We start from the raw sequence: 27748 nt of genomic DNA, 5'->3' as shown, positions 1-27748 counted from the left end.
AAAGGTATTTATTCTAGAGAATCAAATGAACTATATACACAGCTATATTCTTTCACTGGTCTCCATTGTATTGTCCTCTCAAAAGCCTCTGAGTGCATCTAACATACATGTTGTGCAGAAAAGTTTCCATGCAGTGTGCTGGTATTATTAGTGTGCAGCTTCTGCTTTGATATGGTCTGTTCCAGAGCTATCTCATAGCATTTCATGATCTCACAAATAATAATGGCGGCTGCTACAACATATCACTTGGTGCCCATTGCCATTTCATGTATAATTTACAAATGTAATTGAGATAAAAGTAAAACAAAAAATGCCTCAAAGTGGAATGCCATCATATAATTAGGAAACACCATTTGTAGCTTCCAAGGATTCCACTAACATGGTAATACAGTAATCTCTATTTTAAAATTTATTCTTGAAGGATCTAATTTCAGTTGTAAGAGTCTGAAGGCCTTTCAGTCTATGTGCCTCGCTTGATTTCTTTTTTCTCTATTTTTGAACTGCAGCCTTTCACCCCACCCATTCTTCTCTCCTGATCTTGCTATCTCCTGATCTTGCTAATCTATTCGTGCAGACACTGTCTGCACAAATAGATTAGCAATAACATTTTCTATGTTTAACCTAGACAGAAGCAAGAATGGTTTTATCTGGGTATTATTATTCTTTAAACCATCTATAGTTAGGGAAGAACCTTAATTTGGTGGGAATTGTATTTAATAATATTTTATATTTTCTTTACTGGCTGTTTTTCTTACAAATAGTTTCTGACAATTCTTCTCATTGTACAAAAAAGAAAATTTCTACTCTTTTGCAGTGCAAATAGCCATGGATGGGCAAACTTTAACGAAACCCCCCCCCCTATGTTATAGAGAATTATTTAGCATCTTATCCTTTTCTTTTAAAAAAACAACAATCCCAGTTTCTTAAAAATTATAATCGCCTTTTAAACTAGCCTCATTCACAGTGATTTGCTATGAAACTGAATAGTGACAAAGCAAAAGTTTGTTAAATATTCTCTTTCATGTTGCAAGTAAGATGTCTTTCATGCTCACAATTTTGAAATAGCTATGGTGGTAGACTGGAAAGGATAATGTTCCTAAAGTTCTTCTGGTATTAAATCTTACTACATATGATTGATGCAACATTGTTCGTTGTAATATTTGCACAACAGTTTTGTAGTTTTTAAGCATACTATCACAGGTTCAGGAATTCTGGCTTAGACTTCTAAAAGCAAAGAGATACAGCCATTTCCTTCTTGAATCCCTCATGTTCAGTTCTTTAATGATCCAGCTAAATGCCAGGATCACGATTAGAAAGTATGAAATAAGTTTTAAGCATATATTAATCTCTTTTCCACAATATTAGTAAAATATAACTATATCTTCATTTTGCAACATGATCTCCAAATCACTGAGTACAATTTGTAGCAGTGGTGGGATTCATTTTTTTTTTTTTACTACCGGTTCTGTGAGTGTGGCTTGATGGGCATGACAGGGAAGGATACTGTAAACTCTCCAGTCAGAGGTGGTATTTGGTGGTTCTCTGAACTACTCAAAATTTCCACTAGTGGTTTTCCATAACTGGTCAGAACCTGCTGAATACCACCTCTGATTTGTAGGCACTTTTGGTAAGAAGTGGGCAGTATGAAAAATGAAATAAATTACAGCAGCATTGACTTTCTTGCAAGATCAAAAAATGTTAAGGGACTGCAAGGTTTAATACATTTGCCTCATTAGTCAGTTTTCTTTTCTTGGACTTGTTCCATCTTTACACTTCTAAGGAATTTTCATCAATTATTTTCCATATTAATTTTTTGCTTTTGCAGCAGTCATTTTTAATTTTCAGCATTTTCTTTGGGCTGAAAATATAATATTGATTCTAATCATCCTTGAGCTAGCTGCCCTCTTCCCTATGCTACATTCAAGAGCAAGTAATTTGTGACCTTCCAGATACTAATGAATTTCAGCTCCCCACAACTCTCATCAGGGCTGTTACTAGAAGATTTAATGGAACCATATTTGAAGGTTCAGTGGCTTCTTTCTCTGCATTAACTAAACAAACAAAATGGTTTGTTGATATTAATGTATGCACATTTTTCAAAGCACTAATATTTCCTCAGTGCATTAGCAGAAATATATTTCTTAATTAAGAATATACTCCTATGTATACTACTTAGAACTGCATCTAACTTCCATGGCTTTTACTGTCTCAAAAATGTCCATACTGACATATCTCTGATGGTAGAGCCATTTAATGCAAGATTCCTACAAATATTCTTTGAACACTAAAAAAAACTTGCCAGGGTTAATGAATACTATTGAATTGCACACTTAGTGTGGGCCCAGTGAACAGCTTCTTTGGATCAAGAGTTACAGTCCTCAGAAAGAAAGATTTGATTGAGCGACATTGTCACCATCAGGTCTATTATCAAGGAAAAGTAATCGTTGGTTACTGAGATGAACATGATACAAAACCCTGAGTGAAATGGTCGGTTGCATAAAAAGGCATTTTCTTAATTTTTAATCCTACAATTATAAAATTCAGATTTTTGCCTAACCAAGTGGAACTTGATGAGAAGTTTTCAAATCCATCTGGCATTTTGAAGAAGCTCACTGCACAGGTCGATGCATTCTTTATGAATGACTGAGTCAACACAAGTGCACGTTTTCCCATATGGTGGCTGAATATGTGCTGTATTTTGTTTGAATCTATATAGCAGTGTTTCTCAATCTTGGCAACTTTAAGGTATGTGGACTTCAGCTCCCAGAATTCCCCAGCTAACCATGCTGTGATTCATTTTGCATATAAGTAGTCATTATTGCAAGAAGCAATTACTGTCATCCATAGTCACTGAAATTATCAGGGTTGCAATTAAAGAGAACTGTGTTTTAAATAACTTATATTTTCTGACCTTTCACTGGTGTATCTTCATTCTGAAGAATATATTAAAATTTGCCATATTAAATTTTTTGTAGTTGCATATGTATCACAAACATACATTGCAATGATGAAATATTAGTGGTTCCCAGAGAAAAGCAAGGCAAATTAGAAAGACTGTATGATAAAATCAAATATAACACTTGCAGCAAAAGTAACTATAAAGCTATGAAAATACTGAAAACTAGCAATGTGCAAATCACCCAGGATCTGATTTTGATTAGTGAATTGATTCAATGGGTTGATTCAATTTGAAGAACCAATTCTACAGTATTTGATTTGAATTAATGGTAAGAAAAAAAATGTGTGTACATGTGCAAAAGTCCATTAAATCATGAAATTGGTTCCAAGCCACCTGATTTGATTTAATGCATTCAACTGATTCGGCTGTTTGATCTAAAGTTTGATTCAAAGCAGCAATTCAGTCCCTTTGCCTTTGAACAGTTTTCACAATCCTACTAAAATAATTTCCATTGGGGGGTGGCACTCAGTTTGAAGCCTGTCCTCTTCAAATATTTTTATTGCTACCTATTCTAGGATCTTTCATGCCTCAGATTAACTCAGGATAATCTACTGCAGACTGAATCATAATTAAAATTGTCATTTCTGTGGCCACCCCCTTACTTTATTTACTTGTTTGTTGTAAGGACACTTGGAGATTACATCCTTGAGTTTAAAATACAGGCTGATAAATATGGAAGGAGACATTGCTTCATCTAATCTGCCTCCAAGTCATTTAAGGCTCTGTAGGTTAAAACCTACATTTCAAATAAAATCCATTTGGAAACGGACAAACTGCTAGTGCAGATGACAAAAATATATAATATGATTAAAAAAGACATCTAGTAATCCTATTATGGACTCAATGGGATTTTTAAAGGCAGAATCACATATACTTTGACATGGCATGGCATGGCAGTCATCCAGATGGGCAATTTTTAGAACATAAATTGTTAAATTAGTTGCCTTAGTTTGGGAACAGTCATTATACAACTAAACTATCTTTCACTGCTCATTCTTGTAACAGAAAGAGATCCAAAAAGCATCCTCAGCTACATAGCTGAAAGTTTATTATAGGTTCACTAGTTCAGAGCAATAATCACTACTTAGGAGGACAGCTGAATCACTTACATTCAATTATTTTCATCTGATTTGAATTAAGTTGTTTTCAGAAAACTAGAACTCTTTTCCTTTTATACATCTGTAGGTTTCCTCCTGATTCAATGATAGTTCCTATTAGTGATCAACCAAGAAATAAGTCAAACTTGTTTGGTTATAAATGATCAAAGAAACTTTATGATTCAACTTTGTATACTGGTCAATAGAACATCTAAAAAAAAAACCCATAATACGTCAGCTTTGTCAGACTGTATCAAATTTATTTTCACTTTAGCTATCTTTATGATTATGTCAATCACTCTCTATGAATTGCCAATCTCTTGGCAGCATTTTTTTTATACCTATGATATGTACATATGCTGGTATCATTTAAGCATAATTAAAGAAATAGCAGTATAATTCTTAGTTTTTAAAATTATGACTATCAATTACCATTCAGAACATTTTCATGAATATGGGGCAGATTTCAAATCTTATTTCATGTGTAGTGAAATATATATATAGAGAGAGGAAGGGATGGATGGATAGATTTTAGAAATAGTTCATAAAATACATAAGGAATCTTTTTTGTAGTACAAAAGATACAAAAGAATGCAGACACAAGTTTTCTTTCTTTAAATGTGTGTTAGAATATAGAATGAAATATTGCACACAGGATTTGTAAATAGAGGGAACATGTTATACAGTTTTGCATGTGAAATGGCACATTTCAAAATGATTATTATATTAATAATGAACCATCCAAATTAGGACCATGTCCAGGTCAATTTAAAATATAATAAGGAATTAGCAAGGTATGAAATATATGGTCTCTTCCTTGGTGTTTCCTTGGGGGAGGGAGGAATGATTTATTATGAGTAAATAAATCATTTTATTTGTGGAGTTTGTGGACATGAATTAGCACACTTGATTCCTCTTCTGCCATGTGTCTCTCAGACATAAGTATTGCTTTATAACAGCCAGTAAGGCATTGTTTTACATGATTTGTGGAAACAGCAAGCTTCAAGATATGTTAACCTGTTCCTATTGTGAGGTATTTTGTGCTGATCCTCTGTAAAACTGGAGAGACTACTGTATCTATTACACATCTTAATGAAAGAGAGCTCACCTGAAGAAAATTATTTTGCTCTGTTTGAAAATATTGTTCCCACCCCTTTTTCAAATGTTTTAAGAACATGACTTGGGCAATAACTGTTCATTTAAAGTTTCCAGAAGTTCCCTTTCTCTTTTCTTTCAGCACAGCATGCTGTCCTTTTATCCTAATACTATTTTGCTTTGAAAAATCTAGGTACACCATTCATCATTCTTTGCTTCATTTAATTTTTTTTCATTCTTCAAGGTGTTGAATTACATAAAGAATGGAAAATTTACAGTCTTGATCTTGTCATGAAACTGCACTGGGAGAAACATTAGAGATTTTATTAAAGTTAACCAAGAAGCTAAATGGAATCAAATGAATTTCAGAAGAAGAAGAAAAAATGTTATAATACAGTGATTGGTGTATGATTTTTTGTTTCTTTTTGAAGTGTCACTTATTTATATCTCTTGGTTGAACATGAAAACCTTCTTTAAACATTCAAGGTAAAATAGGTGTGTGCAGCACTGAATCTTCATTATGCCTTCTAGTTTCACTCTTGACTTCAACCTTTATAGATGCAGACCTGACAACACTGAATGAACAATTTATGATTTAAGAACACTGACTTCCCCTCTGAACATTCCTAGGATCAACACAACGATGTTGTGTTCATTCAGAAGCCAGCCCATTTTATGCAGGTGGCTCAACTTATGCCCACAATTGGGATTGGGATTGCCATTATAGGTCATAAAGCAAAACATCACATGACTTTGCAATCCTGGCATTCACTGTTATTGTTCCTAACCAGGACTCAAAGCTTATTAATAAGTACCCATTCCAATCCAAGCCATTCCAGGTTTGGTCTTACCCAGCCCTGAGCCTCAGTAAAATAAGAAACTGTCTCAAACCCTCCACCACCTATAATCCTAACTCTACCCTTTGCCCTGCACCTTGCCCTATGGGGCAGCAAGCAGCCCCAGAATCATGGTTCACTGATTTATGATGGCAATACCAGTCCCAAATGTAATTGTTAAGTCAAGGGGGGAAGTTGAAGTGCCCCTCCAGTTGTAAGTGTAGGCAGGTTGCCAAGCACCTGAATATTGATCATGTGGCCACAGGGGCACGGCATTGCCATATCTTTGTGTATAGGTTGTAAGTTTATTTTTCCAGCATTGTCATAACTTTGAATGGCTGCCAAACGAATGATCACAAATTGAGGACTACCTATATTACTCATTCTTAGGAACAATGGGTATCTAACTCTAAAGCCATTCTGATAGCTCTAAACTTTACCCAATGAACGATGAGGAGGGTAACTAGTTTGGATTAATTACATTTTTCTGGATGCTTCCCCAAAATTTGTCATGGCTATAAAAACTGTATTTTTTTTTAAACTGCTTGTACTATTTTAAAATTATTTTAATGTTCCTATTTCTACTGTATTTCCATTTTCTTTTCTGGCTTTTTTGTCTGGTTCTTACATATTCCAGAAATTAGTTGGAGAATAACAAGTGACCAATGACACATTGCTATAAAAGAACATAATCCTGGCAAATTGACACAAGTTGTTTACACATGGAATAGCTCTTCTCTAGTGCAAATTCTGGAGTTCTTCAAGGGTGTACTTGAAGCCTTGCTCATGGGTTCTTAGGTTGCTGATTGCAAAACGTTTTCATCACAAGGTCAGATCTGAAGTTTGATTAAGCAATTCAGAATGTAGGCTAATTTAACTTGGACAGATTTATAAGCTGCCTAATCAAACTTGGGGCTGAATCCAAAATGAGTTTCAGGAATCCAATGTTTTGCCTTTCACAATCAGTTTTCTTTGTATTATTATTTTGAATAGAATTGGCTAATGTTTGCTAGCACGGAATAATTTTTAAGATTTTTAAGATTTAAAAACCTGCCAAATGTCAGAAACATAGGTGCAGACTTTCTAGTGTTGGCTTTTTTAATCTTATAAAAAGAGGGAAATTTCTACGTGTTTGTTTCTTTGTAGAAATATAAAATGTTTCTTAATACAGTTTTTTTTTCCTTTTAAGAGGGTACATTTCAGACAGATAGGAGCAGAGGAATTTTACAAATTATTCTGCAATATCACTATTGTTTGTTTGGGAAATTCTATATACATTCTAGAGGCACCCCTAAGTCTCAGCTTCTAATGATGGTACTTTGGGTGTTGGAATGGAACAGTTTCCCACCGTTGTCTCCTATGATTATGTAACACTTGAATGATTGTCATAGGTATAATCATTATATACTCAGAATGCTAAATAGATTACTATGGAAATGGTAAAAACTAGAAACTGACCAGGAGGCAGAAATATAAGCCAAGGATTCTTTCTAAGTGAAAACTTTGGAGGAAGAATCTTAAATGTACTTGAGCCCAGACATGCACAACAAAAGTTTTCAGACTGTGGACAATGTTTAAGGTCCAACAGATTTTTGATAAGTAACAAAGACAAGGAGAAAGTACCTAAAATCTATTTCAGACTAAAAAAAATAATTTTAAAGTCATGGATGAAATTAGATCTTGATTTGGGAGGGGGAAAAAAGAAGGAAACAGAGAAGGAATTCTAAACCAGATCTCCATAAACAGTGAAGGTGACTCTTTTCAGGGTAAATGATTACAAATAGATCCTAAACTAATGGGGGAAGTAAGGGACTTTCTGTGTACATTAGGTTCTAAGAAGATCCATATCAGACATATCAAATATCTTCCTTAAAAGAAACCTAAATTCTGTTTATTAAAAAGTATAAAAACATAAAGAAATGGTTTAAGAATGGAACATGTTATGGGAAACATTGAAAATAGGCAGGAAATAGTTTCAAAAGTAAAGACTAATTAGAAGAATTAAGAAACCAGGAGGGTTCATATGTTACAGAAAATTCCTGTCACTTAATCAATTCATAAGTTTTAGCTGTAGCACAAAGCTCATGCTTTATATTAAAATAGCCAACAACACAATAGAGAAAATCAATTTAATAAATCCCAGCACTCCCATAGTCTGCTACTAGAAAATAGACACATCTGTTACATACACACACTCTTCCTTTCCCTCACTATCCCTGTCACTGCATTGTTGCTTTCCTGCTATGGACAAGCCTAAACATTTTTTTTGATGGGCGTAAACACATCTGAAGACCCCTAAAATTGGACAATATACTATAAAGGATTAGACTCCTTTCAGATTTGGGACTGTGTGTGAATGCCAAGACATGCTTCCCTTTGATCCATCCCAGCTCTCAGTTTCTCAAGAGATGGAGGGAAAGCCCTGACATTCCACCACTGTCAGTGGGGAGAGAGAAGTGAGCAATTAGGGAAGATGTCCCAAAAAGAAGGACAGGTATCAAAGGCAATGTCATCTTCAGGGATGAGTATGTGAGGTGATAATTGATGAGTTCAGAGAAGGTACTACCAGGGTTTTAGTACCTTAGTGCTAAATCTTTACTCCATTTTGAGGAAAATTCTCCAAATTCAAGATCTCTCTTCCTCTTCCCACTGAATCCTGGCTTCAAAAGAGATGGAGGAAGTTCTTCAAGAATGTAGCAAGGAAGGGAACAAAGAACTTGCCCTGGAGTCTTATGAATCTGAAAAGTTTTATTATTATTTAAATCTTTCAAGTGTGTGTGAGTGTGTGTGTGTGTTATGTGACTGTTTAGGTTATTCTACATTAATACACATGCGTGCGTACACCCACACATAGAGAAATGGAATGTAATAGTACAACATATAAAATGCTTTTTCCTTCAAAATCATTATCTCTTTCTGTCTGCTTAAATGTTTTACGTGCACCATTTACACATGGAAATGGAAGCGCCTCATGAAATGTAAAAAAATACCCTTTCATGAAAGCACTTAAGATGAAGCAGCAATATGTTTGCCTTTAAAAATCAAAGCAATAGGGTGGAAGAATCTGGTCTTTGTTAGTACATTTAATCTAATTATTCTTGTATTTCAAAGGACAAACACACATCCTTCCATTTGAGGTTGGAATACAGAAGACCTCAAAATAAAAATAAAATTGTATTGACAATGACACAAACAAATTGCATTAAGTATTATATTAATATTTGAAATCCAGTGATCCACAGTTACTAGAAATATTGATGTTTATGGCCCATTGCAAACAGAGACCATGTGAAAGATCTTTTTTGCTTCAATTTATGTAGGAATGATCATAAATTACTCAGGCAGTAGATTTGACAAATATCTTTATTTGAACTTTTAAGAAGGTGAGCAAGCAAAACTGAAACCATCCTTCTCCCAGCCCATGAAAAAAATTGTCTTTCCACAGATCCCTCTCCTGGTCCATGGAAAAGTTGTCAAAAAGGTTGGGGACTGCTGTGCTATATGACTAATATAATAAAACTAGTTCTGCCAAGTCTAGCCTTGGGGGGAAATCCCTATGTTTGAGTGGTATAAATCAATTTTTCATATTGCCAAATCAGGTGTCCATATTTTCCATAGTTATCATACATTTTCTAAGTGCATAACAATGTGCATGGCTCTGGGTGGTGGTGGTGGTGGGGAGGCATTGTGTTCTCCTGATTAACTGCCTTCCTCTGAGGCTATTTTCAGTAGGTGATGATTGAGGGAAGGGGGAGAGATCTGACACATGGCTCCTGCTTTGTAGGATTGCTCAAGGGTCAGTACTTTTTCTGCTCCTATTTGTCACTTGTTTGAAACTGCTGTGTCAAACATCCAGCATCATGGGATGAGATATCAGTATGCAGATGATAGTCAGTTGGGCACTACTGCCTGTTTTGAATTAAGTTATGCTGCAACCACCTTTTCCTGGCTTTGAAGTCTAGAAGGGGAGCAACAGACTAAAACAACCTGGATGAGATGAAGTGACTTCGAGTTCAGAGCTCCTTGGTCCTTGGATAATTCCCATCTTTCATCATGAATGAGGTTGCCCTGCCCCAGACAGACCCAGTATGTAATTTAAGGATTCTCCTGGACTTGCAACTTCTACTCAAAGTGTGACCAGGAGAGCTTTTACACAACTGCGAGAGGTGGGCCAGTTACACCCCTACTTGGAACAACACCTTGTCACAGTCATCTATGCCTTGATTCACTTCTCATTTGGCCTGTTGTAATGCACTGTACATGGGGCTGTCTTTGAACAGTATCCAGAAGATCCAGTTAGTTCAAAATACATCAGCCTGCATAGTTTTGTGGAATATTTGTTCAGGAATCAACTCTTTTGCAAGAATTACACTGGTTATCATGTTAAAATCCCTACATGACTTGGAGCCAGGATATTTGAAGGACTCCAATTAGATCTAGTGACCCACCAGGGGGAGAGAGGGAGGCAGGGTATGTTGCAGATCCCATATACTAGGGAAATACATCTGGTGGGACCAAGAACCTTCCAATGGTAGCTCTCTCCCTATGAAATATTCCCCCAGAAAGAAGATTGGTTCCCAATTTGTTATTTTTCCAGAAGGTCTTGAAGACATGGTTCTGTCTGCAGGCTTTCTCCCCCTGACGGGGAGGGGCTATGTGGAGCCAATCAAGTGGTTGGTATAATTATATTTACCACTGCTGTGGGTGGGTGGGGTTTTATGATTTGGATTTTTTTAATGTTGTAAACCACCTCAATATATGTGAGTTGAGCAGCCATATAAATTTCTTTGATTAATTAGTTAACTACAGCAGTAGAAGAGGATCTACTTTTATTGAGTGCAGAACATTGGGATGTTCTGTTAAGTTTCATTATTTTATTTTGAACTCATTCCTCTACTGTGTACTTCATTTTTATTTTTATTTCTATTTTTAGGGTATTAACTGTCCCACTCAGTTTTGCATCACCTGCAGGTTCGATAGGTATGCCTTCACCTTTTTCCTCTAGGTCTTTAATAAAAATAGTGAAGAATCAAAAGATCCAGGATTACTTTAATACAATTTTATGCCTCTTCTATATTCACTTAATTGTGGTGCCATCCATCCCACACTGGATTAGTTTGGTACGTACAGTTTCAGGAGGTACTTTCTCGAATGTTTTGCTGCAATCAAGATATATTGCAGTTACAACATTCCTTAAAGTCTATTAAGAAAATTCTCTGATCAAAAACTGAGATAAAGCTATTTAAGCAAAATGTGTTCCTGACAAACCAATTCTGATTGTTTGCAAATATCCATTGTTTTCAAATTCTTACAGATTATCTCTTGATGATCTGCTCTAGAATCCTTTCTGTTACCAGTATTATGTCAGACTGACTGGTGCACAGCTTACTGGATCTTCTTCTTCTTTTAAACATTACTCTGAGTAATATTCACTCTCCATTAGTGAATACATAAGAATTGGTCCAAACCACCAGCTAGTTTTTATTGCTGTTTGAATAAATAGGAATAATGAACACCAGCAACAGTATTGTTTTCGTTTGAACCTCTGCAACATTGCCAAGTTCTCCCATTTTGATTTCTGAACATTTTCTAGACATTTTCAGGATTTATCACAACTCTTCTTTTTCGGTTTCTTCTCATTTTGTTTTTTTTTTTAACAAATTGTATCCTTCAAGTCCTATATTAAATCAAGGGAATCGTCTTAGTAAATCTCTTAAAATAATTAAGTCACATTTAATTTTCCATACTAAAAGCTTAGGCTTCTCTTGTTACTCCCACTTGCTGAACCTTGCTGTTTAGATACTGAAAACTACAAGGTTTAAGAGCCAATATTCCTTCTGATATTTCACTGAGTGACCCATTTGTATAATTGGTCTACTTTCTACTATGTGCAAATGCTCATCAGAGATCCTACTTTCTGTTTCTTTATTTCCAGCACTCACAGGATTTGGTGTCCCCTTCAATCAAACTAGCAAGATTTTTTAAATATTTGTTTTAATCATTCTTTGTGAAATTCTATGCATCTCATGCCCATAGACCATCACGTGAATAACTCAAGCTGTGGTCCAAGGAGTCAAATCTTTTCTGTCAATATCATTTGTGTAGGTAGTCATTGATTTGCAATATTCCTCTTTCTTTTTCTCAGATCTCTTCCATAAACTGAGTCTCCAGGGCTTAACCTTTCTTTCAAGGTTTTGTTAAAGTCTTTGGTGATATACCATATTTGTGGCTGTTCTCTGAAATATTACTGGTTCCCAAATATAATAACAGAAAGGGAATAATTATACTTGAGAATTCCTGGAAGTCATTTTATTACATCCTGATTTTAGCTCCTTGCAGATAGCACAATTGACAGTGAATCCAGTATCAAACAGCATACTATATATTGTCTTTCTATACATTCCTTATAGGAGTGATTCACCAACCACTGTGATTCTTCTTACTTATAAGGCATCTTCTCTGGCATTTAGAGAGCCAGTAACTCTCCTTTCCTTCTGTAACGTCTCTTTATTAAATGTAAAGAATATGTTTTAGCTGCAGGGGTCTAAATCTCTTTCTGGGTTGCTATAGTGAAGAATATTTTCTGCTCCAGAATTATCCTCTTCTTGTCTTGTGGAGAATTGCATCAACTTTTGGATTCTCTTTTCTTTAAACTAAGAAATCTTTTATTCTTTCTTATTAGCTAAACTATAGCCACTTGCTGCTGCAGTCCTTTGACTTTTTCTTTGAAGATTTGCATTTACTACAAATATGTTTGCATTTATTACAAATATATGACAGGTGTGTGTGTGTGTGTGTGTGTGTGTGTGTGTGTCTGATTAAAAAAGGAACACATCACAAGTATTGAAACTTCCAGTTGAGAACTCATCCTCATGTTTACTTTTTAAAGGATCACAGTTGGAACTGCATTTATTCTTCCCTGAAGTTGGCCAAGTAGAAAGTAGCTACTGAAGACACAACCTCTGCAGTTAGCAGGTATTCAGACTACTTCAGATGAAGCTCATCATAAAAATTAAAAAATGTATCAGAACATCAGCTTTGCTCCTTCCTTCTTCCTGCTAAACTCCAATGTTCAACTTGTTCTTTAAAAAGGATTTGAAGGGCAGACAAGGCAGTTTTAAATTATCATGAGCCAAAGGCAGGGAGAGCAGGATAAATTTGGAATTGCTCTTGATGTCAGCCCTATAAAGTAGACCAGATTAAGAAACCATTGCCATATATATATAAAACTAATTTTATTAGTGTAGCTGTAGTAACAGAATCGTATACATGAGAATATGCTTCTCCTTCCCTCACGTTATCTTCATGTGAATTACAGTGGTTACTCATATTGGTTTCTTGGAATGAACTCAAGCCCTTATGTTTCTCGGATTAGGTCACCTAATCCAAACCATTCCCAACATGGTTAAACTTACTTACATTCACATTGCAGCAATTATTTTAAGAGCATCATTTGTATGCAAACATTTTGTGAATTGGCAATTTTTGTTTTGGGATCCCTAAGTACAGCTTCATGCTAGTTGGCATTCTAGTTGAAATAATATAAGCAACAAAACCTGCTGATTTTACCATCTGGGGACATAATAAAAATAGATGGAATGGGTAGAAGAAGCTGTAGAAGACCTATGTAGGAATTGTGCATGAAGGAAATTCTTGAGGCAATAAAAAATCCCAGAGAAATGTTTTCCCACCACAGTCCATTTTTGTTCATTTGTATGTGAAGGCTTTAATTTTAATCTTCTACTACCAGCAATAGAGTAGTATTGCTGGTAGTAGAAGATTAAAGAGTATTTTTTCCCTTACATATGTATTTGTAAGTAAAGATTCATGGGTTTTTAGTTGCATGCTTGTCTTACACAATATAGTTTACATTTGCAATACCTAAATCATACTAAGGCCAGGCAAATCCCCTGGGACTTGGAAAATCATATAAGAAAAACTCTTATCTTATATTTTAGGAACAATTTCAGAAAAGTTCATCAACCATTAATTTTGTGAAGGAAAGATTCCCCCCTTTTTATATCAACTATTTGCAATCATAATATGGAATTACTGCATGTTTAATTACAACATATATCTTAAATGTGTCCAAGCTTCAGACTGACTGACAGTGAAAACCAAAATGGAGTTGGGTTCAGTCACCATGCAGAAATGCTTTTCTATTTATCTGGAATTTGCCTGAACAATGCAATCTGTGAGCTGGGAGTTTGCCAAGGTTAGCAAGATTATCATCTTCTCGTTGCTCATTTTGAAAATCCAAAGTTACCAAAATTACAGTGATTTCTGTGTGGTCATGCTGTTTATCAGTAACAGAATGCAGAAACCAGCTGAAGACTGATGTCATTAATGCCCCATGATTTTTATTGCAGTGGTGTAATTAGGGAAAAAAAAGATGTGGTTTCCTATGAGAAACCAAATGTCCAGAAAATGAATAAAAAATTTGCATCTTATATCCAAGAGATGAATGAACTACCCACCAAGTGTTTTCTTTCTTTAAAGAGACTTTTTATTAGAGCCTTAGCCCGTGTTTTTGAATGCCCAACAACAATGCATAGATACAAAGTATAGATTTATACTTAAATGCTACTATTTTAGTAAATCAGAAATCTCTTCCTTTGAATGTCTTCATTGCTGTGGCTTGATTGTGATCTTAGTTTGTGTTCTCTTGATCTTTCTTTTCTTTTAAAAAAACACAGCTTGCTGACGATCAGGGATTGGTTTTGATGACCACTGTTGCCATGCCAGTATTTAGTAAGCAAAATGAGACTGTAAGTATTCCCACAGTCATCGGCTGGAAAATGAAAGCTTTAAACTAGTACATACAGTATTTGAATGGCTTGATGAAATCATGGGTATTTTTGTTTAATTCTGCTGTTTCCCCATATATTTGCACTAGCCGTTGAAATAAAAGCACACTTTGTTAATACGAATGAGCATTAAATACTTTTTGAAATATAGTGTCATGAATTCATGAAGCACAAAATTGAGAATGCTAAGCTCTTTATTTGCATGTTTATTAAAGCTTGTAAAAGGGAAAGGGACTATATTAAACGGGATATAAAACCTGAACATTGTTATAAAAGTTTTAAAATTATGTTTCAATTACATGTAAGCACGTTAACTTCTCCCAGATTATTTGCATTATGTCTCAAACATCTGAACTAGTTATACACTATCTGGCTGTGTAAAAATTCTTGCTTGTAGTAGCACCCTGCACATATACACAATCAACCATACATATACATAAACACAAATGCATGCACTTTTTTTTTTCCTATAGAATTCTTTATTAGAACAAATGTCTGTATTTATGGTATAAAGTTACGAAAAGTTAGGAAAAGTTCAACAAATAAGTTCAACGAAGTTTTAATATGTTTTGAACATTCTGCTTCATTTCTAACTTTTTAAACTGCTTTTAATAACTTCCCTTTGAGGTATCAGTTAGCAGAATCAGGCAGCTGGGGAAGTAAGTTGCATATTTCTATAAAAGGCAAAGAGAAACCAAAGTAAATTGCATAGTTCCATGCAACATTTTTCCACAATACACTTCCAGATTCAAAGGGTTTAACGGAAAGCACCCTTATCAGCTGAAATGTTGCACATCATTTACGCTTTTCTTTTCAGGATTAGGAAAAAAATGATGACTTTTGATTTTGGATATTTGGGTATTAGGCCCATGCAACATCTCCGCGAGGCCCTTTACTTTAACTTAATAGTTCACCCAAGCATCTTTCAGTGGGATTCTTCCAAGGAAGTCCCAAAGGTGCTTTCTCGGGAGGCAACTGAATTTTCTTGTATTTTTGAAGATGATTCGCTTATCATCCAAGAAATCCAAGGAAGAAGTCTTCCTTCTTGATGTTCTGTGGGAATTGCCACATGCAGTGATGAAACTTGAGGTTGCCCAGGTTCACATGACCCTAGTGCTTAGACAGGCAAATTAACTACACAGGGATCCTTCTTAATAAAGGAAGAATTACTGCAATCCTTGGTGCAGTTTTAATCCGTGTGGGATTAAATTGATTGGCTGAAAGCTCTGGTTTTAATTGTTTATTGACCCAATATTAAATATATATTTATTTTAAAATAGAGATCAAAAGGCATTCTCCTGGGAGTTGTGGGCACAGATGTTCCAGTGAAAGAACTTCTGAAGGCGATTCCAAAATACAAGGTAATTTATCCATTTGTAAGCTGCTACTCAAAGTTAATTAAATGTGTAGAATTGTAAATTGTAAATATAAAAATGGGTAGAGCTATGACCAAAGAAACACTTCTATGAAAATATGAAAAATATGAAAATAATTACTTTTATCACAAAAGAAAATTAATATAGAAGCAAACAAGTCTACTTGTACAAGCCACTGTACATTGTCTTGCACAAGACTAACATGATTACTGTTGGGTTGTGATCTTATATACTATCTGAAGACATGTGCTCACTCTATAATGGTGCATCAAATTCTATTACATTTCAGTAGCAGCAACTTTACTTTTCCAACTGACATATTGTTGGATGCAGTTCTTTGCCAGTCATTGTAATGGAAGCTACCTTTTCACGTAAAATAAAGCACAATTGTTGTATGAGAAAGTTACCATTAGAAATAGCATTCCAAAATGCTGTCATGGAATCCAAAAATTCTTTTCATACCTTAGATATGAAATCACATTGTAGTTTGCTGCATGGAAATGATTAGTCATATCCTTTAAAAGAGTTTTGTTTTTAAACGTAAACTTGTTCACATTTGGGCACTTTTTCTTAATAATCTTTTCAGTTTCTCCAAAGATCAGCTTTATTAAGACTTCTATACTCTGTAAGCTTATCAGAATTCCAGTTGTTTGATATAAATGGCCATAAGAATGTCTTTATGTAGCTTTGGACCTCACTCTGTGGACACTCCTGACATCACTTTTAAAATGTGCCTGATCAGGACAGGTGGGTTAGCTTAAAATTATTGAGCTAAACATTGTTTTAAAACATCTCATCACTTTTATGCTTAATCAGAGAATTTTAGAACAGAGCTGTATTCTCATTGTATAAAAATCCACAATAAAATAACTTAAAAAGGAAAAAAAAAACCCTCCTCTCAGCAGGTTTTAGATCATTTCTGCATCCTGGGTTATGCAGAACATCTGTGAAAGCTATTAACAGTGAGTTTCCCACCAAGGGATGTTTTAATGACTGCACATCATTGATCTGAAGGTACATTTATTGCAATCAATGAGTGCATTCAGCTGTGCAAGAGAAGCATTGTCAAATATAAATGGGATTTTTAGTGAAATAGGTATAGTCTAAATTTGATTATGCGTAAACTTCTAGGGCTAATATAACACCACATTATTTTAGATTATTTCCCATAGCTCTCTCAGGTCTGAAATTGGAAATTTATTTTTATTCATATCAGACTATTGCCTTACAACATGAAGAAGAAGAACTCAAAAGGGAAAAAAAAAACAGTAAAAAATTCCCATATAAATTTTACAGTGTTCCAATGGGAATATGGGAAAAACGTGATTGCCCTGCCACCCAGAACAAGCTCCATTGTTCGTTTGTGATGTTGCATTCTGGAGATCTATGGAGTGTGTGTATGTATGTGTGTATGTGTGTGTGTGTGTATACACATACATACACACACACACACACACACACACACACACACATACACTGTATATATAAACCTACTTTAAATTAATGGTTTAAATTAATTATGCACTGGTAAGTTACATTAAATTTAATGGCAAAGATCCCAAAATTAAACTTCTGATTTGTGTTTATTATGCAATGTCAATAAATTATGTAGCAGCCCAGCTAGGACACAGCTAGAATAAAACATTGGTGATTCCAGAGCTTCTATTCCAGAAGCCTGCTAGGTCTAAATAACTAGTCTCCGACATAACCTTCAACAGGGTTAGCTGCTTAGTATTTATTATTGCCACTGCCTGTCTTCAAGAAGTGCAAGAGATAAATAAATCCAAATGTTGTCAGGACAATAAGAGAGAAAGGAAGAGTTGATATACACCAAACCTGGTTTACAAAAATGCGTGCAACTTTTTCAGTTCATAAGATCAAATGAAAATAAATCTTCTGGGAAACAGCCTGAAATTATATAGAATGACCTACCTATATCACAAAAGATCAAGAGGCAATAAGGCTTAATTAAAACACAGGTAAAAGAAGTTAAAGCTTATTACTTCTTTTGACAAAAAGCATTTCTTTGAGATGGTTTATTTCCCAGTATACTGAAATCACAGTAGACCTGTTTTTAAATTAATCTTCTCTTTAATAGAGCACTAATCTTCAGGTGTATCTGTGTACACAAGTTGGGTCCAGTCAGCTGTTTCCTACACTTTAACTTCAGGCTGGGGGAGGGATGGGGACGGACGACTGCTGATCACCCTCTTTTTTAATTAGGCTACTGTAAATGTTAAGAGTATTTAAAGAAAAATGGAACTAATGTTATCTTTGATGATGGGAGAGACAAAAGGCTTGAGAAGAAATCTTGAACTTAGGCTTCCGCTTCTCTGCAGCTCTAGAAGCCTGATGGTTTGGGTTCTTCCTGGCTGCTTGTCATTTTCTTTCCTGGAGGGCTTTAAGGAAGAAACTAGGAAGCCTGGTTGCTTGTGCTCTTACTACATCTCACAACTGTCCCCCTGGGTCTCCCACTCACTCTAGGCTAGTGATTCTTGGTATGATAGAAATCTCTTGGTAAAGCAGGACATTCTCAACCCATTTTCCCCTTCTTCTGCTCTTTCTCAGGCTTTTCATATAAACGGTGTAGCTCTAATGGGTTAGTTTTGCCCCTTGTTTTTCCTCATTCTCTAAATTTACTAAAAGCATCTGTTACCCCACAAAATGTCAGTTCACTTTTTAAATATTTCCCACCACTTCTGATCAGCCCACCCATACTGCTTTGTGGGACATAAAGCAAAGGTTACCATGTCTCCTCTCTTCCTGAAAAGTTGATACGTGTTTTAAAGAGTTGCTTCTGGTGAAATGGATGGAATACTAAATAGATAGATAGATGGATGGATGGATGGATGGATGGATGGATGGATGGATGGACGGACGGATAGACATGTAGAATATTTCGTAGATGTTCCCACATCCAGACTGCTGATATTTGGGGGAAACCAGAGGGTTCCACTGGTTGCTTCCTTTGTTGTGCACTCAGTTTTTAAGGGTAGAGTCATTTACCTGCCATATTATTGAGCAAGAATAAAGTCTAGCCTTTTGGGAATAAACGTTAAGCTGGCATCTATTATGCCAGGTTAAGAACTGATAGATGGCATTTTAATGCAGTGACAAGGAGTCTTAATCCACTTTAATCCAAGGCCACTCAGTATACTTATTACTTCAGACCTTTCTAGTTTTGCAAACCATCCGTTGCCTCCATCCTATTCTTCCATGATTCATATATTGCCCTTTAAAAATATAAAATTTTCATATGCTACCCAATAATAACTTTATTTTCTCTTTCCTCTCAATTAATTATTTTTAAATTATTGTTTTTAAATTATTCACTCTTTTTCTGCAATTCTTGAATGCTTTAGGTCAGGGGTGTCAAATTTGTGGTGTCACATCATCACGTGACCTATCACCACTTTTTTCCCCTTTGCTAAACTGGGGGTGGGCATGCCCAGTGTGTGATGCATCTTGCCCACAGGCCATGAGTTTGACACCCCTGCTTTAGGTTATCAACTACCACAGGCAGCTCTCTTTCTGTGAGGCAGACAAAATGGTTTCTAGGACTTTTCTGAATTTTAGTATCAATAGACACTGATAAATTCACTCAGAACATAGAATGTTGTAAGGTGACATCCAGTGGTTATCACCTGTTAGGGTCTAGTTAAATATTTCTCCTTATCTTTGTATAGGATTCCTTTTCAAAGGTTACAGATAGATTTCAGATAATCAGAGTTGAAAGGGACTTTGTAGGTCATCTAGACCAATCCCTTGCCCAAGTGGGAGACCCTACACCATTTCTGACAAATGGCAGTCCAATCTCTTCTTAAAAGTCTCAACTGATGGCACTCCCACAACTTCCGAGGGCAAGCTGTTCCATTGGTTGATTGTTCTCACTGTCAGAAAGTTTCTCCTTGTTTCCAGGTTAAATCTCTTCTTGTTCAGTTTCTATGCATTATTCCTTGTCTGGCCTATAGGTACTTTAGGAAATAGCTTGACCCCTTCCTCTCTGTGGCAGCCCCTCAAATATTGGAAGACATGCAACCATTCATTGTATGTTTTAGCCTCCAGTCCCCTAATCATCCTGGATGCTCTTCTCTGTACTATTTCTAGAATCTCAACATCTTGTTTATAATGTGGTGAAAAAAACTGGATGCAATACTCTAGATGTGGTCTTACTGAGGTAGCTGGCCACACTAGATCTCTGCTTTGACCCTTGTGAGTGGGCGTGATAGAACAGAAAAAGTAATTTATATAATCAAAATATTTCTAGGTCACCATTAGGGACAAAAATCTCAGAATTTATCATGTTGGTTTTCAGGAAAGGAAGAAAACTTAGATGAAAGAAGGAAACAGCTTTAAAAATAGAATATTAAAAAAATATCCAATCCACTCTTTTTGGAAAAGGCTAAAAGTTAGAAAACACAAGTGACTAGTCGATGCAACTAAGGAATCAACTGTATATTTGAAGTGAAAACAGTAAAAGGTCCAATTTTCAGGGAAGTTTTCTTAGAAAGTCCCAGTGGGAAGCCAGGCAACATAATCTCCTGCTGCGATTGTGCTGCAGCTACTTCACCTGTTGCTTTTCAAAGGACGTACTTATTCCATGTGTTCTTGTTTTTGTTCTTCCTTGCAGCTAGGCATTCATGGATATGCATTTGCAATTACGAATAATGGATATATTCTGACTCATCCTGAACTCAGGCCTCTGGTAAGATCATGAAATACTCGATAAAGGGATTCCCCCCCCCCCCGCGCAATTTTACCCCTTCTTGACATACAGCAAATGTAGCATTTGAAGTTTTTCAGAAAAGGACAAATCATTGCTTCTACAGGAAGCTGTTTCAAAAAATAGTTGATTAACGTAAATGCTACAGGGATTTCAGTATGAGATACAGCATAAATGACAATGGGAGTTGTTTGGTGATTCAGACAAGTACAAGACGCAGAGTAAAGGACTCAGATGCCTAAAAATATAGAAAGGCAAAGCCATAAATTGCAGCAATTATGTACACTTACATAGAAATGGAATGCTGTACTTCTAGTTAAAAGCCCCTATTTGTCATGTTTAAGTAGACTCTAATTTATAAATTGTAGAATTGTTCTACAAGCCCTCTCACTCCTCCCCCCACTTTAAAAAAGACAGAATAAGGATCCTTCCCAGGTTTCAAATAACAGTCATAAGTCACTTTTTTCAATGCCGTTGTAACTTTGAATGGTCACTAAATTAACTGTTGCAAGTCAAGGATTAGGTGTATTCTCCTCTATTACTATTACTTCTATCTCTCAGTTAAGTGACATAAGAACAGTTTTTGTGATGTGTCTGTTCTTTTGATATCTATTTAATAGTGGCATACACTTTAGTTTGGTGTGCACACACACACACAATAGATAGACATTTGTTAAAGGTTTCAACACCACCAAATGTTACTAAAAGAATGGTATTAAAGGATTCACTAAAATATTAGTTGGGTCCAATAGGATGGACACATAATGTAACATCAGAATTTAATAATAAATTAACAAAAGCAATAAGAATATTAATCAGAAGGATGTTTGCATATCATAAATTTGGAATCATTTGATTCTGTTGTATATGAAGCCATGATTGCAGCCTCCTTCCTCTAAACATTTGGATTTGGCTTAGTTAATATTTACATTTTAGCAGATTCAGTCAGGAGATTAAAAGATGTTATTGGGACACCCAAAAAAACCTACCAAGATTTCCCCCATGTACACCTGTGGTTCTGTTTTGAAATGTAGCAACACTGAGGAAAAATATTATATGCTTTTGAACCAGCTTATTGTAAAAAAAAAAAAAAAGTTTTGAAAACTTTCTTTAGTACCATTTCTTGGATGTGAAGGACTTCTGTTGTTGCATCCATATTATGGAAGTTAAAGGTGAAGATTCCCTGAAACCAACTAAAGGTCTCATGCAATCTCTTCATCAGCACAATTCTTCTCTCTCCCTGTGTCCAATGCAGTCTGGGTGAAAAATGGCTGAATTCATGAACCCAGCTGACAGGTAAAGGAGCATACTGTATGTTAAAGAGGGAGGAAGCAACCAATCACACATGAACTCCATCTTCACTTAGGCTTTTAGGAGAATGCTACTGGTGACCGCAAGGGGCCAAATCATCTAATTCTGACTTTGAGGCTGAAAGTAGCTACTGGATAACCATGGGGAACAAACACACTAGAGCAGGACTGTCAAACTCCCAGCCCACCGGCTGGATGCGTCACACGCTGACCATGCCCACTCCCAGTTTAGCAAAGGGGATAAAAGTCCCTGTACTTCACGTGATGCCGCTGTGATGATGTGAGTTTGCAAAAACAAAATGGGATTCCTCCAGGTGAAACCAGAGATAGTGACCACAAGTGGCTACTTCTAATGTGGCTTGATCATGGATGAGTCAAAAGAAATATCATGAAAAAAAAGCAGGAAAAAATATTGGTCACCAAATTGGTGCCATGGTTGGAGGCGGGTGAGGAACTAACAGAAAAGCAGACATTGGAAATCTTCTAGTGCAACTCCTGCTCAAGCAGGAAACCCCATGTCATTTCAGAAAAAATAGTTGTCCATTCTCTTCTTTAAAATCTCCAATGTTGGAGCACCCACAACTTCTGGAGTCAAGTCATTCCACTGATTAATTGCTCTAATTGTCAGAAAATTTCTCCTTGGTTCTAGGTTGCTTCTCTTCTTGATACAAGCTGTTATAGTAGAAGAGAGAATGGTTCTCAAACATTCTAGCTCAGGTCAGGAGACTTTCAGTATATTTCTGAAGTAAGCACTGTATGCAGCTTGGCATACCATTATGAATAATAGTTCAAGAGCCTGTTGCAACACTGTTATGCTCCTTGTATATCAAGTAAGTTCTATTTTTTTTTTAATTTAACAATTTGGCCAGGCTATAGAGTTTCTTGTTAAACAAACTTTTGACAAATGTTCTTCTTTTTTTAAAAAAAAATGTCATAAAAGACTAGGAAATGAAAAATGGAATTTGAAGTAGGAAAGTTATGTTGTTTCTTAGAATAATATCCACTATGGAGATCAAGTCTTTGATGCTTTTGAGTCGCTCACAAAACCCACGACACAATACTAGCTTGTATGTCCTTAAACCTATTGAAATATGCAAATATAAATTTGAATTGGATCATTGCCATGATAAATTGGAGTTACAACAGAGACAGGGGTTCCTATTCTGTCATCTTCTCTTTATTTATGGTTTTGCCATTATATAAATTAAATCTCATAAATTCCCTGTTTCAGAGGGATCTACGTAATATATTCTAACAATAATAAATGATCCAGGGCTAGCTGGCAAATGATGTAATTCATGAGAGCAAGTTTTTTTAAAAAAATGGGGAAAAGTGGTTATGTTTTATATTCTCACATCACTGACATTTCTGGCTCATTACCATACACAATCGTTCCACTAAAAAGATCACAGATAAATAAAATTATAAACTTGGAATTAAGAACTTTGAATTCACTATCTTATATTCTAATGCTATTTCTACTTGCCTAGATAAATTGGCCCATAAGTTGAAAATACACCCCATAAACATCATCTTAGGTGCAGTGTCTACACTGGTGCCTTCCTAATAGGTTGAGAGTAACTCTCCACTTCCCAACTCATAGTTGCTGGGAATTCTGGGAATTGTAGTTCCAGAGATCTGAAGACTCTCAGGCCATAGAAACTTCCAGTAAGTTATATTGCCCAGAGATGCTTCTGGCATGAAGATCTGTTAGTGAAATGAACTCCAATGATCCAACTGTTACTAGGGATAACTAATGATGTGGAAATTCCCATTTGATGACCAACGATTTGTTTCTTTGTTTAAAGTGGTGCTGTGATTACTACAATTGTTTATTTCATGGAAAATTGAATTTCTTTTGGCTCATAAGACATTATGTGTACGAAGTAATTGCGTCACAGAAATTGCCCTCACATGAGTTCGGTTTCTAGGATTTAGAGTACTGGATTTGTTTATGTTCCTTTCTTAATAAAAATATTAGTAAGACAGAAATGAGAAAAAAAGTAACATGCTAAGGGTAGCCAAATACCCATATCTTTTCTTTCTGAAAACACAATGCCAGTTCAGTGATTGACCTACAATTCCATTCTAATTTTATTTTTTTTGTGGGGGGGAACCAATAGGTACTAGGCTGTGGGGCTCATGAAAGCAATTTAACAATGCTCCTGTTTAATTATTTGGACACTAATGTGATACGATATGCTCAGGTCTAAAACAAACATCCTGCTTCATGATTTCCACATATGTTAATTTCCATCATTGCTTGCTGTTGGCCATACTGGATGGCTTCTAGTTGAATACGAGAAGTGAATTTGAAAAAAAATCCTTGATTCTCTAATATAAACATCTATGGTCCATTGATGATATAATTTTTGGTAAAAATGGCTAGGCTAAAATTATTTCAGAAAAAAATATCTTTTTTTCAAATGGGTGTTTTCCAAAACCCATGTTGGCTATGGATTACTACAAGTGTTAGAATACAAGACAGCTGGAGGACACCAGATGGAGAAAGACTGCAGTTTTATATTCAGAAATCAAGTTACATTTTGAACAATCTTTCTGTTTATTTTTATACCCGAGAAACTAACTTTGTTGAAGATTTGGTCTCTGCTACAATTATAAACTGTATCTTTATATAATTATTCAAAGGAATCAATGTTCTGCAGATTACATGCTGTAATGAGGAAGCATCTTTTGACCAGATTAGTGAAATGTAGTTGATGCACTTGTATTAATCTCCATGCATCTGTATCTTCTATTATTGCAGAGGTCTCCAAACTTGGCAACTTTAAGACTTGGGGGCTTCAACTCCCAGAATTCTCCAGCCAACTGGGAGTGGAAGTCCCCAAGTCTTAAAGTTGCCAAATTTGGGGACCCCTGTATTATTGTTAACTGAATGAATTTCTGTTCTCCATAAAGAGGATTCTTAGTGCCAGGGATGAACTGTACAGAATGTGACGTTAGAGGGCAGCATAGCACTGCCATCTATAACCATCTAGTGAGTCTAGGAGAGCCTTCACCAGAATCCGAACAGACAGAGCCATTATTCAAAACACACACACACACACACACACACACACACACACACACACACACACACACATCTTTAAATCATACATGTTTTGAATATATTGTGTTTATGTAAAAAGTGAAAGTTAAGACTTAAATTGAATGTGTTTCTCTTTACTGCAAAATACAGTATTATTAAAATGCAGAAACAAAACCCCACTGGCATTTTTTTTAAAGTAGCAATAAAGAAACAGAAACTCTATATGTTTTACTTTCTGCTACATTTAAAAGCTCTGCTTGGATGTAGTATGGAAATATTAACAGGAAATGTTTCCACGGTCCGAAGAAGTAGCCTTGTAAAAAAAAAGATATATATTTAACACAGAGAGAGAGAGCCATTCCTTTTACACACATAAACACACACACACACACACACACACACACACACACAAAAGAGGAAAGCAAAATCAGAAGCTCAATGATACAACAGGCAGTCAACAATTTTATCGTAGTTGTAAGGTCTGCTCTTGTATTACAAATCTGAATATAATAATGTAATACAATATTGAGCGCAGCTGGGGAAAAAAAGGCATTAAACCCTGCATCTTTCCTACAACTTTTTTTGGCCTCAGAAGCTGATCTGGAGGTTGAGGTTCTCTCTGAAAAAATATTGGGTAGGATTTGAAGGCTGCAGGAGTCAGTAGGATGTTCACCTCTCTGTCTCATCAATCTATTCCATCAATGAACCTCTGTAGCTGACTTTTACCTTACTAGCAGTTCGGTCTTTAAATTGGTATCTGAATACATTCTGTCACTTTTTTTCTCATGTCTTAAAAAGCATAATAGGCACGCCTCAATAAATGATTATTTTTGTAAAAAGCAATGTTGTTGAATCTCCATTTTGAAACAAATTACACAAAAATGCATTTCACTGAAGCATTTTAATTTAAATTTGCTCTATTAATAACAAGAGCAGGCCAGTTACGCTAATGGGATGCATTTTCCCCTGGCAACTGAGGACCAGTTTGAACAGTTGTCAAAGAGAGGATCTGTGATAGTCTTCACTCTTCCACTGGAAAAATTTCACTTCCATTTGACAACAAACATAAAACTTTTGTTCACACTGGGAGCACGTTAGAGTCAATCCATTCACTTTAATACACAAATGATTAGAACCAAAAAGAGGCATGCTCTTGTTATTCTCTGCACAACCTAGGTCAGAAAACACATAAAATGATGCTTCAGGTTCAGAACTTGCCATTTCACAACAGGTTATGTAAGTGAGGCACACATGTCATAGGGTCAGGATATAATTAAAATTGCGTACAGTTTCAGAAGAGAGCTTCATCTGTTGTCCTGTTTTTGTTTGCTTTTTTGCATCAGTGCTGGAGTGAGTAACCTCACAGATTAGACAAAATATAGTTTAGCAACAGGATGTTGGCACACTATCCTAGGCAAAAAAAAAAAAAAGATGCCACATTAGATTCCACCCACCTCCTCTCTCCAGTAAATGTGTGTAGAATTCCACCTGGTTTTCAGTACATGGTTATGTTCTATACCATTGGCCATATAAAAAGGATGGTATGCAAGAAATTTACTTTCAAAACTCTTGATTGGTTCCATCTTTCCTGTACTTAAACAGAGTTCTTTCTACTATTCTTAATTCTATTATTAACAGTTTCTTCCATACTAAAAAGCATTTCTCTACAAGACATTCCTCCCACCCCACTATCATGAACTAAATTTATCTACTGGTGGATAATGAAGTTGCCTGTTTTTGTAATATTAGGTTCTTTTGCTGTTGTTTCCCTGATTACCTTTCCTAAGCTAGGAGAGGAGAGGGAGAAGGGGGAACAACATTGCATCCTACATATCATATTTCCTGGATTGGGATTTATATCCTAGCTATTCTGTGAATCAGCGTGCTTCTTTTGAGATATCCAATTGATATCTTTTTGGATATACAGTATAACCACTGTTACTGTAAATTACAGTGTACTTTCTGTATTTTTTAAATCTACAGTTACCTGTGGGCTTTTAATTCATCCTGTTTCTCCCAAGCCTCTATTTCTTTTATCTCAGAGGCTCTCGTTGATCTATTTTAACTTTAGGAAGTGCTTATTATTGTTTTGATATGCAAGTTATTTTAATCAGTTCTGATTAATCTTTTTCCTATGATCACTGGGAACTTTTGTCATATCAGCTTTTCTGAATGCATCTAAAAACATCCTGGTATGGTACCCAAGGAATAAAACAATATTTTCTTTGATAATCTTCAGCATTCATTATATCCAATGTATGTTTACCTGGATGTAAGTCTATCAAAATGTGGTTTTATTTTGGGAATATAAATTTAGGATTATGCTGCATAAATGAGTCTTAACTAATTCAGAAGCAAGTCATATTTAGTCTCAGATAGTTGAATCAAGGATAGTTTGAAGGTTATTAGAATATAATTGGTATTGCTGTTATTATCACCATCACCACAACAATGCATTTTCTTTAAGAAAAAAAGCTTTCACCAAGTTGAAGTCAG

General features: G+C 35.6%; 1 protein-coding gene across 1 annotated transcript in view; it reads left to right on the top strand.

Annotated features, from left to right (window-relative positions):
* CACNA2D3 (calcium voltage-gated channel auxiliary subunit alpha2delta 3) overlaps positions 1-27748 on the top strand; it is a 582709-nt gene that overhangs the window by 436082 nt on the left and 118879 nt on the right. The window contains exons 14-16 of the mRNA XM_087923863.1: positions 14684-14755; positions 16075-16155; positions 20801-20875. Of these exons, the coding sequence (XP_087779989.1) occupies positions 14684-14755; positions 16075-16155; positions 20801-20875 (228 nt within the window). The remainder of the gene's footprint in view (positions 1-14683; positions 14756-16074; positions 16156-20800; positions 20876-27748) is intronic.

Source organism: Pseudonaja textilis, chromosome 2, assembly GCF_049901715.1.
Source record: "Pseudonaja textilis isolate UNSWEBS1 chromosome 2, rPseTex1.2, whole genome shotgun sequence".
NCBI classification, from domain to species: domain Eukaryota; kingdom Metazoa; phylum Chordata; class Lepidosauria; order Squamata; family Elapidae; genus Pseudonaja; species Pseudonaja textilis.
Note: the sequence above shows the minus strand (reverse complement) of the source record. Positions and strands in the feature narration are given on the sequence as shown.